The sequence below is a fragment of the Brassica napus genome, chromosome A9 (assembly GCF_020379485.1).
Source record: "Brassica napus cultivar Da-Ae chromosome A9, Da-Ae, whole genome shotgun sequence".
Lineage (NCBI taxonomy): Eukaryota > Viridiplantae > Streptophyta > Magnoliopsida > Brassicales > Brassicaceae > Brassica > Brassica napus.
Genome location: NC_063442.1, coordinates 37,045,878 through 37,065,165, shown reverse-complemented (window position 1 = coordinate 37,065,165; position 19,288 = coordinate 37,045,878). Strand labels below are relative to the sequence as shown.

General features: G+C 33.4%; 3 protein-coding genes across 4 annotated transcripts; all 3 read left to right on the top strand.

Moving 5' to 3' along the window:
• The first annotated feature begins 2,459 nt into the window (after positions 1 to 2,459).
• LOC106412055 (homeobox-leucine zipper protein HAT3) lies at positions 2,460 to 4,452 on the top strand. Its single transcript, XM_013852940.3, has 4 exons — positions 2,460 to 2,889; positions 3,155 to 3,510; positions 3,613 to 3,692; positions 4,009 to 4,452. Exons 1-4 carry the CDS (start codon positions 2,697 to 2,699, stop codon positions 4,313 to 4,315), a joined length of 936 nt encoding a protein of 311 aa, XP_013708394.1. The 5' UTR covers positions 2,460 to 2,696; the 3' UTR covers positions 4,316 to 4,452.
• A 6,065-nt stretch (positions 4,453 to 10,517) lies between these two features.
• LOC106413772 (probable U3 small nucleolar RNA-associated protein 11) lies at positions 10,518 to 12,263 on the top strand. 2 transcript variants are annotated; one of them, XM_013854513.3, is made up of 8 exons: positions 10,518 to 10,752; positions 10,827 to 10,917; positions 11,056 to 11,147; positions 11,225 to 11,318; positions 11,397 to 11,476; positions 11,632 to 11,712; positions 11,803 to 11,902; positions 11,996 to 12,263. In XM_013854513.3, the coding sequence occupies exons 1-8, from the start codon at positions 10,697 to 10,699 to the stop codon at positions 12,086 to 12,088; spliced, it is 687 nt and encodes a 228-aa protein (XP_013709967.2). In that variant the 5' UTR covers positions 10,518 to 10,696; the 3' UTR covers positions 12,089 to 12,263. The 2 variants fall into 2 exon arrangements, with proteins under 2 accessions (XP_013709967.2, XP_013709968.2); XM_013854514.3 differs by lacking the exon at positions 11,632 to 11,712.
• A 408-nt stretch (positions 12,264 to 12,671) lies between these two features.
• Positions 12,672 to 19,169, top strand: LOC106414704 (protein ARABIDILLO 2-like). Its single transcript, XM_013855309.3, has 10 exons — positions 12,672 to 14,080; positions 15,008 to 16,592; positions 16,680 to 16,757; positions 16,941 to 17,072; positions 17,168 to 17,383; positions 17,485 to 17,582; positions 17,666 to 17,729; positions 17,834 to 18,009; positions 18,106 to 18,388; positions 18,473 to 19,169. Exons 2-10 carry the CDS (start codon positions 15,072 to 15,074, stop codon positions 18,671 to 18,673), a joined length of 2,769 nt encoding a protein of 922 aa, XP_013710763.2. The 5' UTR covers positions 12,672 to 14,080; positions 15,008 to 15,071; the 3' UTR covers positions 18,674 to 19,169.
• Positions 19,170 to 19,288: the final 119 nt, after the last annotated feature.

The following is a 19,288-nucleotide window of genomic DNA, read 5'->3' as shown; positions in this document are numbered from 1 at the left end:
AAGTACTTTTAGTGCTTTGAGTATATTTGAGCTATTTTGAACATGTATTTTTGATTATATATATATATATTTTTAAGTATTTTGGACAACTTAAAAGTATGTTACATATTTTGAATGTTTTAATGTACATTAAATCTAAAAGTAATTAATATATATAAGTATATAAATTTATTTCGGATATAATCAGGTATCCGAAATACTCCGGTTCGGGTTTGGTTTAAGTTCTTTAAATACCAAAATTTTAATATTACTAATCTACATTATTATCAAACAATTTCTATAATTTGTTATATCTTTTAATAAAACACCTACTTAGGTTTAGAAATAAAATGTGGGAAATTAAAATTGTTATCATATATGAAACTACAAAAAGATAACATATTGCAAAATTTACGAATAAAAATTAAAAAAAAATCCCAAACATATATGACACAAGTGTATACTTACGAAATTTTATTTATTTAATATACTTAAAAAGTTATCTGCTCTATTAAATTCATGTCATACAAAAATATGATTATACAAACACACAAACATATAAACTATACCAGGTTAAAAAATCAAAAACAAAAAAATATACCCGCCCTCTTGAGGGCGGGTCAATCTCTAGTTCTAGTTTAAAAGAAAAAATGGAATAGAGATGCCTTAAAAAGAAAATGTGTCATTTTCACGAATGGTTTTGTGGTTTGTCTGAGAATTGAGCAACTCTTATACTGTCATAAATGGATGTATTAAGTGAGAAGAAGGGTAATGTTAAGACTGTTTGTAAATGTCAAAACAAATATTAATGTCATTAGAACTAAGTTACGTTTCGAGATTAAATTAATAAAGCTGACCCGACTTGTCTGTGAAACTGCTGAAAGTCTTGATGAGACCGAAGGCATAAGTAACGAGGGCATTATTAATAACAAAATAAATAGATACTAGTACTAGTAAACACACAATTAAAACATTTATTTACTTCAGCCATAAAATCTACCAACACCACCACCACATGTCGTGCGTTTTCTTTTATTTGTGTTTGACTGACAGATGAAATTAATGAAAAATTAATTAACATTTGATACTTATTATGAACTAAAAAGACATCGGGAAAATAGAACAATAAATGAAAGGAGGCATGGAACGGGAATGCATGTTGGATTCACAGACAACTCCAATCCATGCAGTGTTTAGGGTTCTTTATAGGCTGTCTGTAACCTATCGATACGACACCGTATCTCTGCCCCCTCCTGATTCCATACCCATTTTGAGCCCACCGCCTCATCTCTCCCTCTCATCTTCCCCTCACTCGCGCGTGTTCCTCATCGATTTCTTATTTTGTTCTAGTATTAACATCCCTAATCACATACAGTTCTATTATTAAATCTTCAAAGAACATAGTATTTTTTATCGACCAAGAAATTTACCTCATCATCATGACTTATTAGTAAGATTATTAGATCTTCAAAGAAAATTAATGTTAATATTGTTATATGTTTTTTCAAAAAAATATTGTAATATGTTTTTTAAAGATTGAATAATTAGTAAAAAACTAAAAATGTTTCACTAAAAAGATTTTAACTACATGCCAAGTAAGGAATTCTAGTATTATAATACAATCAAGTTGCTTCCAATGTTAGTGTTAGGAGTGAAAGTGATTAAGTGATTTGTTAAATCAAAACAAACCCATGTTAACATGAGAAGTAAAGTGCAAAAAAAAAAAATCTTAACATTTTACAAAATATCGGTAAAGTAAAGTACAAACTATCATATGCACTAAAGAAAATAAAATAAAAGTTGTAAAAAGCAAAGCTGCAGAAAAGGTTGTCTTTGGGATACGTAGGACCCGCGTTATTCAGAGAAGAATAGGGATATGATGATAGCAATAAGGCATGATATGATGATAAATGTTTTCATGATGATGATGGTGATGATTCTTTAATTATTATGATATTATTTTTCACCAGCGCGTGGATTCTACAGTCGAACTTTTTTCAACCGCAGCTTTTTTTTATTTCTCATTGGTCAACGTTCAACGAGCGAGAAAGCCGCTTTCGTAACGAAAGCCATATACAAAAAGCCATTAGCTTGTGGGTTTTTGAAAAAGAGCTTTCTCTACATATTTAACTTTGAAACTCGGGTAGATTAATATTCTCTTAATAAAGTTAAAGAAATATCTTTATCCATATATAGTAAAAACTTTGATGAACGAGTTTTACTGATAATACATGAATATTAATATATTTGAAAACGCTCTGATAAGGTTCATATGTTATTAAAGAATTGAATAGATACAAGTTACAAAACGGAAATTGAGAGAAATAGAACAAGATTGGTGGACCTTTTTAATAATTAACCATGGTTAACAGAGGATGTGAGGTGATAGTAATAACTCCTGGATTTATTTTTAACCATGGTTAAGTTAAAAAGCAGGTTTTTTTATGCAGTATATATCATCATTGAGGTAACAGAGGTCTCTCTGACACAAGTCATCATTGAAACCCTAAGCCTCCCCACAACCCCATATCTCTTTGTCTGAAAAATCTCTTTTGTATATAAATTTAAACACAAGCCATATCTTTCAAACTGTACTGCTGCACAAGTGTAGAGGAAGTGGCACAACATCTTTAAGAGAGAGAGAGAGAGGTCATTTATTCATTTTCCAGGAAAAAAACTTGAGAGAAAAAAAGTTTGATTTTGTTTGTTGTTGAGAAATGGGTGAGAGGGATGATGGACTGGGGCTAAGCTTGAGCTTGAGTTTAGGTTTAAATCAAAAGGAGTCTTCTCCGAGGTTGAATCCAATGCCTATGGCTTCTTATTCGTCTTCATCACACATGCATATGCAGAGCCATTATAACCATCCTCAAAAGATTCAGAACAGTTGGATTCAAATGTTTCAATCTTCAGGTACTTACTCTTTTTTTTTATAATGAATTCTTGATTTTCTTGATTTATGAATAATCTTTTTTTTTTTTGGTAAAAATGTTAAGATTTATGAATAATCTGTTCAACTACCTTAACAAATTTTTTTTATTTACATAGATCCGATATTATTAAATTTATATATATTCGTTACTATTCTTGCTATTTTTGTTTTCTTTTCTTGAAAATGTAATTCTCGAGATTGTGGTGTGACTAAAAGGAAACTAACGTAACGGTTTTGAATCTGTAGAGAGGAACTCCGACGTGGGATCGTTCCTACGGGGGCTCGACGTGAACAGAGCTCCGTCGAGGGTGGTGGTTGACGTGGAGGAAGATGCGGGAGTTTCGTCTCCTAATAGCACCGTCTCAAGCGTGATGAGCGGGAAGAGAAACGAAAGAGAGCTCGTGGCTGCGGCGGGAACTGGAGGAGGAAGAACAATAGAGGATAACGAGGCGGAGAGAGGATCTAGCTCTCTCGGCGGTGGCAGCGACGATGAAGATGGTGGTGGTAACGGGGACGACGGGTCGAGGAAGAAGCTCCGGTTGTCTAAAGAACAAGCTTTGGTCCTCGAGGAGACTTTTAAAGAACATAGCACTCTCAACCCGGTCAGTGGCATTTCCGTAATTTATTGTTGACGTTTTTTTTATTTATCACAAAGTTGACTTTTCGTTTCCCTTATTGACTTATGTGACGTGTGTTGGATGCAGAAACAAAAGATGGCTCTGGCTAAGCAGTTGAATCTAAGGACTAGGCAAGTGGAAGTGTGGTTCCAAAACCGAAGGGCAAGGTAAAACTTTACTTCAGAGGCTATTTTTGTAATTTCAGTAGTCTCAAAAAGCAAAATATTTAGTTATTGCTATGATGGTGATTGCATATCAATGTCCTTGTATGACCCATAAAGATTTCCCTAAAGGATCCCCTAATGGGTCTTTGGTTTAGTTCGAGTTAGTAAGTTAGTTTTCCGGTCCAAATATAATACTACTAATTACTAACAATCTGTGTAAAACCGGCTATCTACGGTTCTGGTTCTGGAATTGGTCTAGTTTGGATTCGGTTTTAGCATTGGGGATTTAAAAATTTGGACTCTTGATATGTGTGTGTAGGACAAAGCTGAAGCAAACGGAAGTTGATTGTGAGTATCTAAAAAGATGTTGCGAGAATCTAACGGAGGAGAATAGAAGATTACAGAAGGAAGTGAGTGAGCTTAGGGCTTTAAAGCTGTCTCCACAGTTGTACATGCACATGAAACCTCCCACTACGCTCACCATGTGTCCTTCCTGTGAGCGAGTCGCTGTTGCTTCATCGTCGGTTGCTCCTGCTCCTGTGATGTCTTCATCGTCTCCAATGGGACCAATGAGCCCGTGGGCTGCTATTCCTCTCCGGCAACGTCCTGCTGCTGGTTCTCGTTGAAAAATGTGTTTTATTTGTTTGTTGTTATTTTCAGAAGAATTAGCTTTAGTTCAACGTTCATGGGCTTTTTGGTGATTTCGTTTTTATATTATATAATGTGCTAAAACGATCTTGGAATGTCTTTTCAAGTGCTGTCTCATGCTCATCTTCGTTCTTGTCTACATTGTTTCTAATGTCCATTGAGAGATGTACTAAAAATATCATTGTCGAATGATTAGGAAATAGACTTCTGGTTTCAGTAAAACAAATTTGTTTATTATTCATGATAATTATAATTTTCTAGTTTTTATATTTGTAGAAAACTGAAATAGTTGAACACCAAATATGATTTTGTAAAGTATTTTTGCAAGCATCTTTTTTTTTTTTAGTAATGTGGCATTAGGACACAAAACTAAAGAGGCAACGAAAGCGACATGTTGTTTGCATGTACGTGAATTGTAAAGTAAATGTTTTAAGCCAATACGAATATCGAGACATGTACGTGACGCAACATAACATTTGGTCTGTATTTGGACATATTTGGGTCCACATAAGAAGAAGTCAGACCATTAGAATCTCTTGCAGAACACTGGAAGATATGATTTTCTTTTGTTATAATGTCAAAAAGATTTCAACCGACAGAGAAAGAGAGAGGTACGACGAAGATATCTACATGCCTTAAGCTAGACGAGAAAAAAAAAATTCAAAACAGAAATTAATAGCCTTCAAGGCAATGCCAGATCCAACATGTGGCTATAGAGTATAGAGTGTTGTAGACTTTAAGTAGACAGTTCCAATCAAACATAAATCATGTTTAGCTGATTGGTTCTATGAATTCTATACCGACCAAACTAAATCAATACTACATCACAACCGAATCAGTTTCAATCAAACCAACCTAGAAACCATTTACTATCTTATCATATTATATTATATAGTATAAGTAATAGCATGTGATTTGTTTACCTTTTTTTTTGTTTATTTTAGTTCAACTGTAGTTTGATTTTCCTTTTAAATCTAAAAACATCTTTATTGATATGGTATTTTAACTAATCTTTTGAAATTAAAATAAGTAGGTGCTCGTCCGCACTACGCACAGATTACTGGTTTATAAAATTTTAAGATTTACGATATTGTTTAAATAACAAATTTATAGAATCAGTCTCACTTAATACAAATTGTATCATTTGCCATTGTTTAATCGAGAGCATGAGTTGTTCTGTTGTAAAATTGTTATATGCTGTTGATAGTTGTATTCGATGAGGATACTAAGTTGGTTGATTGCATATTGGGAGTTTGTTTTGTTCCTCTTATCAAGTTTATGTATAATGTCAACGGTGTTTAGAAGTAGAAACGTGTTCTTAGTATTGAGGCGAACAATTTACATATAATTGTGAAACAAATAATTAGATTGTATTTAATTTAGTAAGTTTGTTTTCTATATTTTTTTTATATTTTTTCATTATATTTTTATATAAATTTAGAACCAGCGTATTACATACCTTTGATTGTTACATCTTACATTTTTAGCTAATTCATCCACCAAAGTCACCCTATTTCTGGGGACATAACAAAAGGAGAAATCATAAGAATTGGAACTTTCCATTATATCTTGTAACATGGAGACTCTGTGGTACAGACCTATGGGATGATTTTTTGACCAGTATACTAATGCAACTCATATATCATTGTTTGCAATCACTCATGAAAGCAACTTTCTTAAAATTTAGCTTCCTCATTTGCTTGACTGCCATTCGCAATACCTCTGCTTCTAGTTTTAGTGATGTGTTTGTAGCACTTATTGAGGATGATCCTTAACAATGTGATCTCTTATCTGCTGGAAGACAATATTGTTACGCATTTTCCATATTTTTCACCTTATGAAGAAATTTTAGATACTCTCTTTTATCCTTCTTCAGACTGAACAATATATCGTCTATATTTTGGTGTGTTCAAGACTGCTCTTCTTCTTGACCAGTGAAAAGTGTAGGCGCCATTGACCAGATTTTATTTGCTACTCTGCATTCAAACAATATATGGTTTTGCATTCTATATTATATTATCTTTATATAATTATATGTTGACGCTAGTTACGACACAACTGTAATTTAACAAAAATATTCAATTTTTATTTCTCCGACCGTCATCATTATAGTCACCAAAATCGTCATATTATTTAAATATATTTTGGTCGACAAAAAAAGGTTAAAAATCTACATTTTTTTTTGAATTTTTATACTAAAAGGAATCAATGTATAGAATATATAATTATCAATTTTGGACTCAAGTATACAATTATCAATCACTTTTCCCACTCTGCCTTTTTGCTTATAATACCCTTTCTCTAGTCTCTACCAGAGCTTGGCATATCACCTTCACAATTATCTGTTGGAACAACCAGTAAGTTTGCGATTCATCATTTAATTCATTTTCTTCTTCCTCTCTTGCTTCTTCATCAACTCATCCAAAGCCACATGATTGCATTTTCTGTAAAAATCATACCCAAACATGTGATAAACATATTTATTCAAACAATTTTCTAGATTGTTTGTAACACAATTTCTTCAGAATTTTTCGTATGTGCGATTGAATGACAATGCCATAGTTAAGCATTTTAAAATTGTATCTATCAGTAGATGCAGTGGAATAATCTGAACATATAATTAATGTATGAGAATAACAGCAGTTACAAAATGATAATTGTCTTGCATTCCCTTTAAACGAATTTTAAAAACGACTCGAGATCGTAACGGGTGATTGCTGAGAGGAGGAAGGTAGAAGGTCTATGAGTGGCTGAGGTTAGAGTCAAGAGACTATAGAGTTTTTTGGGTGAACACTTTTGCTGTTACGCCAGAGTTGGAAAGACAAACAAAGACCTTTGCAAATGGTCTTCTATCTTGATGGGTTGAATGATTCTAGGTCCATTAGTTAAACATCTGCGATGATCTGGCAGCTTGATTGATAGAGAATAATTTATCCTATGTGGCATGATTAGAAAACCTCTAATTTAGTTCATTTTATATAGTAGTGATAACAAATCAAAACACTTAATTTTTTTAAAGGACTCCCAAGACATAAAACTACTAAACTTTAATAATAAAGTTAAATTATTTTATTATTTGCTGGCAGCAATTAATTAATACTAATGTTATATAGATTAGATATATCGTAATAAAGTGGCCAATTAACCAAACTAGAAAACATAAATACTTGATTCATCTTACTATATAAAAGGGACTAAATTGAAGCTTTCTAAAGCTATCTACATAGGATAAAATATTCCTAGCCAATGAAACTGACATGTCATCATCAATTCTATTAACATTTTTCGTGGGCTAAAACAATCATTCTGAAAGACCAAATGACATCTACGTACTTGCTCACAACACAATTAGGCCCAATATCCTTTATGAACCCATTCAAGCAAAACCGGCAACTTTACCAACGTCTTCCACCTTCGCTGCAACCTTTCATTATCCTTTTTTCACCGTTTAGGAACGCATACCCTTACACACATTATCTACATCCATAAATCCATAACTTCCCTCTTCAATAAAATAACAACTAAATGGCGATACACTCTTCAGCTTCCCATGCTTCTCTTTATATACGATGACCCCGACTTACACCACCGCCAAATTGATTACTCTCATACAAGAAAAACTTCTTCACAAATGGCTTCTAATGGTTGTAGGCATTGTTGCAAAACCTCCCACCGTCTTCTTCGAGCACATGTTGCGGAGTTACTAAGTGATACACAGCAGCAGCCATTCATTGGTCTTGAGCTCCTCATGATCTACGATAAGGTAAGACCTGATATTCTGATCCCTGTCAATTTATGTTGTTCTGATACATCTATCTAACATATAAATATATAATCCACATCCACATGCCTCTGTTACAAGGTCTGAGAGGTCACAACGTTAACATAGCCCGAGAGTTGTCTCAATATCTCTCTCGCTCAGTATTTGGAATTATATTTATATATGTAAGTGGCAAGTGTTTTGACTCTTTTGGGAGAGGGGAGAGGGAGGAGATGTAGCTGACTCCTTTAAGCTCTGTGTGTTTGCTTTTCATTTAATATCAACAAGCTCAAGATCATCATTCATGTTTTTTTTTCGCGTAGACGCATATCTTGCAAACTCCACATGTGCAGTTCCTTCAGGATGCTGAAGAGGAAGCAGATGAAGAGGATGCAAAGTAAGAGAGATGCCAAGAAATAATTGTGCCTCAGCCCTCTCGAATGAATTTCTTTACCGGACATTTCCCAATAACGGCCATGTCTTAACTTGTGGTTTCGGTATTTCCATCCAGTCATTTTTTTATTTTATAGATTTAGATACACGTGTAACGTCTATGATGAGCTAACTCTTTTGTCTAATGTGAATTCTTTAATGTTGCCTCTCTTTAATGGATGTTTTTTTTTCGTTTCAGTTTTAGCCATCTGTTTTTTTTTTTTTGCCATCTATTTTTAATATTATTAACGGGCCAAAAAACCCAACAGGCTAAAAACTACTGAACAAACAACATAAACCCAAAACACAAAGGCGAAATAAACAACTTGGGCCACAAGCCCAAAACACAAAAACCCATCTTCTTCACCGAGACGCCACTCACTCCACGCGTGAAGCAATAACTTGGAATAAAAGTTTTGATTTCGATGGAGGAAGAAGAAGCATGAAGTCTTATTTGACAGATTTTTCTCAAGCAGGACGAATAAGAAAAGCAAAAGAGTTAAAACTGTAAATAGAAAGACATGTATTAAAAGGTTACAACCGAGGGCTTCAAAATTGATCAATTATATTATTAACCAAAAAGTTTCTTATTAATATATTTTTATATTCTGAAGATTGAATTTTTAAACTAGGATTTTAATAAAAATATATATTGTTAATATACAATGTACAATAACAAATTATTTAAAAAGTTATTTTCTTATATATCCCGCTCATGATGGTCAATTGAGTAGATAACCTTAATGAATTAAGAAGAAGCATGAAGTCTTATTTGATAGCATAAACTTATTATGTAATTGCCATTATCAAAATTTCTATCTTTTTTCTTATTTTATATTTTTTTTATTTTTCTAAAAAACAAAAATGGAAAATATCTATCTATATATATATATTTCTAAAGCTATATGGAAAAAAAACTTATGAAAAATTCTTACATTATTTTTTCAAATCGTAGTACGTAGTATTTGTGTACTGAATTAATAAGAATTAGCTTAACAATTAATTACGTTTTAAATATTTCCGATTCTAAGAACAAAAAATATATAATCAGTAATATATAGACAAACATATTATTTATTTTATATATTATATCTTTAATAGTTATGATATTTTTATTTATAAAATATATACAGATCATTTTGTTTTACCCTTTTCAAAATAAAGCTATTAAATATTTAATTTTAAAAATTGGGAGACCAATTTTATTTTACTTTTCTTATAATGTTAGTATTAGAAAACATATAAAAATTATATAAGTTTACAAAATACTTATACATTTAGGATGAACAACCAAACTAAATTAAAATAACAAAATTATTCACATTTAGCATAAAAAACAGTAGTAAATATATACTAATGTTCTTAATAAAATTACTCGAAGGATATAAACTTACAGATTCTGATTTTTGTTGTAATTAAGAATTCTAAAACTTCTGTAGAAAACTATAAATAATTGTATTTTTAAATTTTGTATCAAAGTAGATGACAAAAAAATATCAAAGTTTGAAACAAACATATATAAAAGGTGAAGGGAAAGGGACATTCATAACTATATCTGATTTTTAAATTAAGTTTCTAAATAATGCTAAAATTTACTACTCACCTCTAATTTTTTTTACTTCAGTCCCATTATATATGTTATTAGCAGCTTAAAAAAACACAATGAATCAATTTAACTGCTTAGAAGTAATATATAAAAAAAGCATAAAATAATTACTTAAAATTTAACAAGACAAAAATATCAACAAAAACCATTTTCAACTCTGTAGTGACAATTTTAGTTCATTACTGCAGAACTATATTCATAAAAATATATATTAAAAAATATTGAAATAAAATTATAATGCATAATCCGCGCTGACAAAAAATCTAGTATAAATAAATATGGCTTCGTAGTAGTGATCTGAGCAAAGCACAACCGACTCATATGTATGTGGACTCTATAGTCCATTAACAAAACCCATTACTAAACAAGGAGTGAAGGACCTTAATCCAACAGAGGGTAACAAGTAATCATCTAATCTAACCTCTAAGGCTAGACCTTCTGATACAGCTAGAAGGTTCGGTTTTCTTTAGTCCCCAATCCAAAAAAGAACCCTAAACACTTGTTCTCGTCGCCGGCCGTTCGTCTTCTCTACTCTTCCTCTGATTCTTCAGCCATCTAGACATGTCGTCGCTACGTAACGCTGTTCCAAGGCCTGCTCATAAAGAGCGATCTCAGCCGTAAAGCTTTGCTCTCTTCTCTTCCAGTCGTTTGTTTTCACAGTTTCTCTTCTTAAAGTTTGGATTTTTATCAGGCAAGCGAGGAAGAGGTTTGGCCTCCTCGAGAAGCATAAGGACTATGTCATCCGAGCTAAAGCTTACCACCAAAAGGAAGATATCAAAAAGGTTCAATCTTTTTATTTTTCAAATTTGCTTATAGCTTTCTTGAAAGCTCAGACAGACCTTTAACAGTATATATGTTCATGAAGACACATTGTTTCTCTTACTGCTTCTTTTTTTTGGTTGTTGTTTGATTTTCTGCAGAAACTTAAGCAGAAGGCAGCTTTCAAGAATCCTGATGAATTTTACTTTAAGATGATCAATAGTAAAACAGTTGATGGAGTTCATAGACCAAAGTAATAATACTCTATGTCTTTTTCTTTTTTGTTTCACTATGTTCATTGCTAAGCTCATTGGTCTTGATTTTCTTTAGGGAAGAGATAAATAAGTACAGTGCAGAAGAGCTTATGATAATGAAGACTCAAGACATAGGATATGTGTTCCAAAAATGGCAGAGTGAGAAAAACGTAAAGCTTATCTTTCCCTCATCTAACAACAGTATGCAATTAGCTTGTTGTTTTACAATTATTTATATTCTTTTGTAGAAAATTGACAAGCTTACTGCATCACTGCAATGTACCGAGGAGCAGCCTAGCCGTAGACATGTCTACTTTGCAGAAGACAGGTTACTCTCTGCTTTCTTTGCTTTTGGATTGTTTAGAAGTCAGATCATCTTCTGGAGTATTCTGTTATGCTTAGCAGTTTGTTGTGATAAGGAGTTAGTACCACATTGTATGTTGTTCTCTTATGATCTTTTAACTCTGACTTTTTCTTAATCAGAGAGGAGGCTAGAGAACTTGAGTTACAAGCTAAAAACAAAACTGATATCTCCGCCATGCACATTCCTAAAGATATTAAAAAGTATTGTCTCTGAAAATATGCATTAGATGTTTTCTAAAGGCATCAAACGAACAAGCAATTACTCATATCATCTTCTGTGTATTAAAACAGGAAGATGGATAGATCATATAGAGATCTTGAGGCAAGGAAGAGCAGGGCAAAAGATTTGGAGAAGTTATATATGGATATGTCAATGCAGAAGGAATTACAGGTAATAGCTTTGTTCTATCAATTCATTTTTAAATCGTATGAATGTATCTTGGTACATTATTAACGTTACAGAACTTCTTTTTAATGCATATAGAAAAAGGGTCGCAAACGTAAGCTACGTGAAGACGAGATACTCAACCCAAATGGTAAACCAGTATACAAATGGAAGGCAGATCGAAAACGCTGAAGTAAAAAAAGCTTTCATGGTTCTGTGTAGCTCTTTACATCATGTTTTTCTGATCTCTACTAAAGTTTTTATTAATATTATTACATCAAAGTTTTGTTGTAGTTCTATGTCTCCAGAATCTGTAGAACTTTGTATGAAACTTTGGATGTTGAGTTAAAATGCTCTTTGTTGCATATTTGGAGAAGTTTTGCTAATGTGATTGATGAAAATTGAAATACAATGGTGTTCAAAAAGTAAATGTGAATTGAATTTCAAAAATTCACATTGGGTTGTTGGTTTATGAATTTTAATGGATTTGAAAATACAAATAAAAGTTTTATTCAATATAATATTTTAAATATATGTTATAATCATGTATTATTGGTTTTACAATTTTAAATTTCAATTCATATCATGTTATTAGTTTGATGATTTATAAATTCTAATGCAATCCAAATGCTAATGATACAAATTTGTTAATAAATTCGATTTAACAATAGATTTGAACAGATTTTATGCTAAAAAACACAATTTGTAATTATTAATTAAATCTGCATATTAGATTTGAACAGATTTTATGCTAAAAAACACAATTTAAAAATAAATTAAAATACTTAAACGAACGTTATTCATTCATATTTTTAATTTATATTCCATATGTGTTGGTAAAAAACGGTTTTGATATTAATAGCAGCAACAAACAAGGTGCCTCTTTCTCTTGTACTTCTGCTTTTATGCAATTGTTTACTCATAAATGAGCGTGTGTCTGTATGTGATTTAGTTTTATTTTTGCTGGTCTCTTTCTCTACTTTGTTACAGTTTTTTGGATTTTACTCTGAAGCATGAGTTATGTGAGTCAATCTATTGAATAAAATCTTAACTATTAAAGAAGAAACCCCCTCTTGGGCATAAAACACATTCTGTCATTTATGGTTTATGATAGTTGTCATTTTCACAGAAAGAAATTTAGCAGTCTTAAATTGTTGAAGTAACATCCAAAACAATTAATTAATCATGAGAAAATCTTAATTACTAAAGGCGCAAGACACATGTCCCTTAAGTCTTACTTACCATATGCTACTGTAAGAAATTAGCTACAATTAATTAAAGAAATCTAAATGTTGATTATATACCAAACAAATTTATATAAAGAGATTGTGTCTGTATATATATTTCAAAAATTAGCTATAATCAATAAACAAATCCACACATACTTATAAAAATTAATGAAAATACTATGTATTCACTAAACAAATCTACACTTACTTTTCAAAATTAATTGAAAATACCATCTTAAAATATTATGAATATGCTAACAATTTTTAGTTCATATCTTTAAAAATCTGTAAGAACTTGCTTAGGATAAGTTTTGATTTAATAACTTAAACTAAAAAAACATTTTTACATAATTAGTATATTTAAACACTAAAATAAATTATATGAAAATTAAAGTAATCCGTTAACAACGTGCGAACCTAACCAAGATAATTTATCCTTTAAAAACGCGCGAAACTAACCAACATTAATATTTTAAAGTAAGCTGTTAACAGCGTGCGAAACTAACGAACATTAAGATTTCAAAATACCGTTAATCACGCGCGAAACTTTTAATAAATTAGTTATATATTATTTGAAAGTTAGATACTAATTTATCATACAATATCTTATTTTAAAAACATAACAATGCTATCTATCCAAACAATTCAAAGGAAATGGCAATATTAGGGGAAAAAATCTTTTTTTTTTGAAACAATGGGAAAATTTAATAATACTTTTAAAAGTTTACAAGAAAAAGTGGAGTGGTATCGTGGTTACTGGCACTATATAATGTACCGTGCCAAGGAGGTGATAGATACTTCTCTCTTACAATACAATCTGCTTATATAAGCTCTCTTCTCGTGTCTCTCTCTCTCTCTCTCTTCACCTTCATTCCTCAGTTCCTCAGATACTTCCTTCTTCTTTCTCTGTCTCTCGGAATAAAAGAATACAAAGTTCTTCTCTTTTGTTCCAAAGGTGATTTACTTTAACATGTTTTGATCTGCCCTTTTCGTATTTGATGTTCTTAAACAGTTTCATCTGGTCTCTTTGCTTGAATAACGTGATTTGATTATACCCTTTTCGTATTTGATGTTCTTAAAACAGTTTCCTCTGGTCACTTTGCTTGACTAAACGTGTTTTGATCATCACTCGTTATTGAGTTTGAATAGAAATGACATAGCGTTTGTTCCTCCAAGTCCCTTTGTTTCTTATATAATCGAGGGTTTTTGTTCTCATAATTAAGCAAACATTCTAGCCATCTCGGTTTGTTGAGTCTTATGTCTGTTGCAATGTTCAAGAAATTGCTATGCTGTAATTATAAATTCTAGCTATCTGGATTTTTTTCAACGTCTCGAATTAAAAAAAAACTTTCAATAATTTTTTTTGTTTTGTTTGAGTCTGATTTGTCTTTTTAAAACCGGACCGGATAATTTTTGGATTACGGTTCAATATGGTTCGACTGGGTCAAACATGGTTCATTAATCTGGTTTAATAGATTTTTTGTGTATAAATTTAAAAGCAATGTTAGTAAATATGATACATAATTAATATAAATGAAAATTAAACATAAAACATTATAAATATAAACTAATTTATATTTATATATTTATATTGATGATTTATAGATTTTTGACAAGTTTAATGGTTTTATCAGTTTAATGGTTTTATCAGTTTAATAACTCTGAGATTCAATCCGGTTACGTGCGGTTTATGGTTAAACCAATTATTAGACCCAATCCAGTTATATAACCAATTCATGGTCAAACCGGTTAACCATCGGGTCTGCTCGGTTTTAAAAACACTGGTCTAAACCGATTTTTAGAACAATAATCTTTTGTATCAGCAGTGAGATTCTAGTTTTGGAGCTATTGTGTATCTAAACTTGCTTTCATTGTTCTACAGGTTTTGAGTTTTGTAAGCGGAGTAGGTGCAAGAGGATTGTTTGGTAGAGTATATACATCTGATCATGAATCCTAGGGTGCGTCAGAGAGTTGATGAAGATGGTTCGGATATGAATCGTAAGGTGCGTCAGAGAGTTGATGAAGATGGTAAGGATAACGTTGGTGCAGCAAGCTATCTTCTGACTGGTGATGAGGATGCAGCACCAAAGGTTCAAGAGTCGTCTAAGGATTGGTCTAGTCTGACTTACGACCTGATGCTTCACGTGTTCACTCTACTGGACAACCGCGACCGAGCTAGCTTAGCATCCACCTGTACGACATTGAGAAGCCTCGGTGCTTCTCCTCACCTCTGGAGTTCTTTGGATCTCCGCGCTCACAGGTTTGATGATTCAGCAGCAGCTTCTCTCGCAGATAGATGTGCTGATCTTGAGAAGGTTAGGTTTGATGACCTTGACTCCGCTGCCGCCTTGGTTAATCTCAAAGCAAAGAAGCTGCGTGAGATAACCGGCGAATCTTGTGAGAACCTAACAGATGCTACGTTGGCTATGATCATTGCACGCCATGAAGCTCTTGAGAGCCTCGACCTAGGACGAGGCTTCGGCGAGAGGATCACTAGCCAGGCTATAAAGATAATAGCCATTTGCTGTCCCAAACTTAAGAAACTCCGTATCTCTAGAATGATAGACGTTAGCGCCGAGGCGATTCTATCTCTGGCCGAGCACTGCCCCCTGCTAAGCGATGTTGGGTTCTTGGATTGTCTGAACATCAACGAAGAAGCTCTGGGGAAAGTGGTTTCTCTTCGCTACCTCTCCGTCACCCGGACGATAAACATGAACTGGAGAGCTGCAGAAGAGAGTTGGGGGAAGCTTCCGAACTTAACCGGTTTGGATGTCTCGAGAACCGGCGTTAACCACGAGACGGTTTCGAGGCTGTTGACAACGTCCAAGAGTTTGAAAGTTGTGTGTGCTTTAAACTGCCCCGTGCTCGAACACGATGCAGATTTCAACCCTGGTAGATTCGAAGGAAAGCTCTTGATTGCTAAGTTTAATAATACTTTACATGGGATTGCTCCTCTATTTTTCGAAGATAACTCATCATCAGAGATGATGCCAGAGGATGATACAAGGCGTTGGCTCGAGGGGAACCTTTCTCGCACGCTTCTATCTTTGACAGAAAGCAACTTACTAGGACTGAACGGTTTCTGGCAGAAGGATGGAGCTAAGTTGTTTCTTAGGCTAATGCAAAGCTCGCAAGAGGAAGTCCAAGAGAGAGCAACCCGAGGACTTGCATCTTTCATCCATTTGAGTGATGACAGTGATAGTATATACCGCGAAAGAGCCGATTCAGTTGTGCGTGATGGAGGCATCCCGATTCTGTTTAAACTTACTGAATCTTGGAAAGAAAGTTTCCAGGCGGAAGCTGCCAAGGCTATTGCGAACTTGTCTTTGAATGCTGATGCTGCAAAGGCTGTTGCTGAAGCAGGAGGGGTCAGTGTTCTTCTCGGTTTAGCCAAGTCTAGGAATAGACTTGTGGCTCAAGAAGCTGCTGGTGCAATATGGAATCTCTCTCTTGGAGATGCATATAAGGTAAACAATATTGTCACCTTGTAAAGAGTTATTAAACCTTTTGCTAGCTCTCTAGTTAACAATTGTTTATTTTCTTGTTTATTATAGGCCATTTCACGAGATGGAGGAGTGAATGTGTTGATGGATCTTCTCTCTAGATGGTCATATGACTATGGTGAACTTATGGTACACACCTGCCACCTTTAAACCCTCACACTTTTAATATAGGAATATCTAAAAGAGTATTAGGGCTTTTAGATTAGATAATTAGATAAGATTGTTCATTATGTTCAAAGATTTTACTAGATTTCGTAATTTAATTTTTTTTTCTGAAAAGAAGTATTCTACTCCCTTTTTGTCTTTGATTAGGAGCGTGCTGCTGGTGCATTAGCTAATTTAGCAGGAGACGAAAACTGCAGCATTGATATTGCAAAAGCAGGAGGTGCGAATGCCTTGGTGATGCTGGCTCGAAACTGCGAGTATGCAGGAGCACGAGAACATGTAATTCCTTGTTTTATACCTATTCTATGGTTATGCTAGTGATTGTCTTAACTAGGTTTGTCACAAATTGTTTTATTTTTCTTTTCCTTTCTCAGGCGGCTCGTGGTTTAGCTAATCTGGCTGCTCATGATGATAGCAACAATAACAATGCTGCTATTGGAGAAGTGCCTCGTGCCTTGGAAACTATTATTCAGCTGACGAGGTCCCGTCATGGTGGTGTTAGACAAGAAGCTGCTGGTGCTCTTTGGAATTTGGCATACGATGAAAATAATAGAAAATTGATTGCTGAACTGGGTGGTGTTGAAGCCTCGGTATTATTATTATGTTTCCTTTTTCTGTCCCTTTTTTTTCATCTTTTTTTGTGTGTGTGTTTCAGTTTCATCACTTGTGCTTCTTGATTATATATTTTTAGGTGGCACTTGCCAACTACTGTATGGATAATACATCAAGTGATCTGCAAAAGAGTGCAGCTGGTGCTCTTTGGAATCTATCAAACTCAGAAGAGCACAGGTGTGCAACCATTTGATTTTTTTTTTTTTATAAATGCAAAACTGATTTAGAGATAATACATTTTTTGGTCTTTCTATATTCAGCATTGTAATTGGACGTGAAGGTGGTATACCTCCTCTAGTTGCTCTTGCACGATCTGAATATGAGGTAATTAAGATTTTTGTTACCTTTTTAAGTTGTCATCATATCACGTCTGGATGTTTTGAGTTAATCTGATTCATCTTTTACCGTTTTTTTTTTACTTTTCCAAGGATGTGCATGAAGTTGCTGCAGGAGCTCTATGGAATCTTTCTTTTACTCATGTCAATGCTCTCCTCATTGTGGAGGAAGAAGGAGTTCTAGCGCTTGGTCGCATGTGTACTTCTTCTCCTTCCAAAATGGCTCGCTTCCTGGCAGCATTAACATTAGCATACATCTTTGATGGAAGGTACTAAAAAAAAAAGCTTATAACAATCATATTCACATTCAAGATATACATTTCTCTATTATGTCTATAGGCTTTTGATCATATCTATCTGCACAGGTTGGATGGAAGTGTAAGGGCTTCTCCTAAACACTTGGCTAATGTTAGAAGAAGCGGGCTTAAATACATTGAAAGTTACATTGACACTTTCATGGATCCACAAACCCTTGCAACTGCTGCTTCATCTTATACTTCATCTATGTTAGCAAAAGTATTGAAGAGAGTTCGTATCCCAGAAGCTGACATCTTGAAATGTAGTGGTAAAGAAATTGAAAGGTTTGTTACTATGCTGCGTAACCCTTCTCCTGTACTCAAAAAACTTGCAGCCTTTGCGCTTCTCCAGGTATAAATTTTTCTCTCTTGAATGGTAAGTGTGCTTTTTGAATTAGTTTGCGTTTTGGTACTAAGACCTAATGTAAAAATGCAGTTCACAGTACCGGAAGCTAGTCATGCCAAGCATCATGTAAGCTTGATGCATGACGCTGGAGATCCTAAACATTTGCGTATTGGTGCTGCAGCTACAAATATGCCTCATGAAGCTAAGATTTTTGCGAAAATTGTGCTTCGCAACCTTGAGCATCACCAGCCAGAATGTTCAAAAGGAAAGACAGCATCAACTTCTAAATAGGATTTGGGCGCCTATTTCATTAGCATTTCTTTAGTGAATAGACTATTTATGTATCTCTCAGACCATACAAATCAAGACGGAAGCAAAGAATCAGAGGTACATCAAGACTATGGTCTCAGAAGATGTTTGATCCATATTAAAGACAAGAAAGGTGTTGTGGTATAATATTTATGTTGGCTTGTTATGTTTATCAATCTTCTTCTGAGATTTCTTCTGTAACAAAAGACCTTTGTTTTTCATCATATATATATATAATATTTACCTTTTGAGAGAGATTATGCAGAGTTGTTCTTGGCTTTTACTTTCAAGTTAGCAACCTAGAAACGTTAACTACTTAAGCAATATCTAGCTACTTAACTACATTCCCAAACTTTCATTCGATCCCTCAAATATATTATTTGCGGATAACATATTTTTGATGTTTTTAGGGGTTGACAGTGTAGTGATTAAGAAATCCGAGATCTGAAAATGTTCACATTAGACTGACGAATATCTTTACTAAGACCATCTCCAATCCACATCTATTTTTATCTCTATATTTTTCTCTAAAATAGAAAAACTCTATTATAAAGGTGGATTTACTCTAATGTATGCCTTTATAATAGATTTCCTCTA

Excerpts from the sequence above, each read along its gene's own strand:
- LOC106412055 (XM_013852940.3), top strand. The coding sequence starts at position 2,697 with ATGGGTGAGAGGGATGATGGACTGGGGCTAAGCTTGAGCTTGAGTTTA. Across the intron at positions 2,890-3,154 it reads TCAAATGTTTCAATCTTCAG|AGAGGAACTCCGACGTGGGA; the intron begins GTACTTACTCTT and ends TTGAATCTGTAG. Across the intron at positions 3,511-3,612 it reads AACATAGCACTCTCAACCCG|AAACAAAAGATGGCTCTGGC; the intron begins GTCAGTGGCATT and ends TGTTGGATGCAG.
- LOC106414704 (XM_013855309.3), top strand. The coding sequence starts at position 15,072 with ATGAATCCTAGGGTGCGTCAGAGAGTTGATGAAGATGGTTCGGATATG. Across the intron at positions 17,073-17,167 it reads ATGCAGGAGCACGAGAACAT|GCGGCTCGTGGTTTAGCTAA; the intron begins GTAATTCCTTGT and ends TTCCTTTCTCAG. Across the intron at positions 18,389-18,472 it reads CAGCCTTTGCGCTTCTCCAG|TTCACAGTACCGGAAGCTAG; the intron begins GTATAAATTTTT and ends GTAAAAATGCAG.
- LOC106413772 (XM_013854513.3), top strand. The coding sequence starts at position 10,697 with ATGTCGTCGCTACGTAACGCTGTTCCAAGGCCTGCTCATAAAGAGCGA. Across the intron at positions 11,477-11,631 it reads GTCTACTTTGCAGAAGACAG|AGAGGAGGCTAGAGAACTTG; the intron begins GTTACTCTCTGC and ends TTTCTTAATCAG. Across the intron at positions 11,903-11,995 it reads CAATGCAGAAGGAATTACAG|AAAAAGGGTCGCAAACGTAA; the intron begins GTAATAGCTTTG and ends TAATGCATATAG.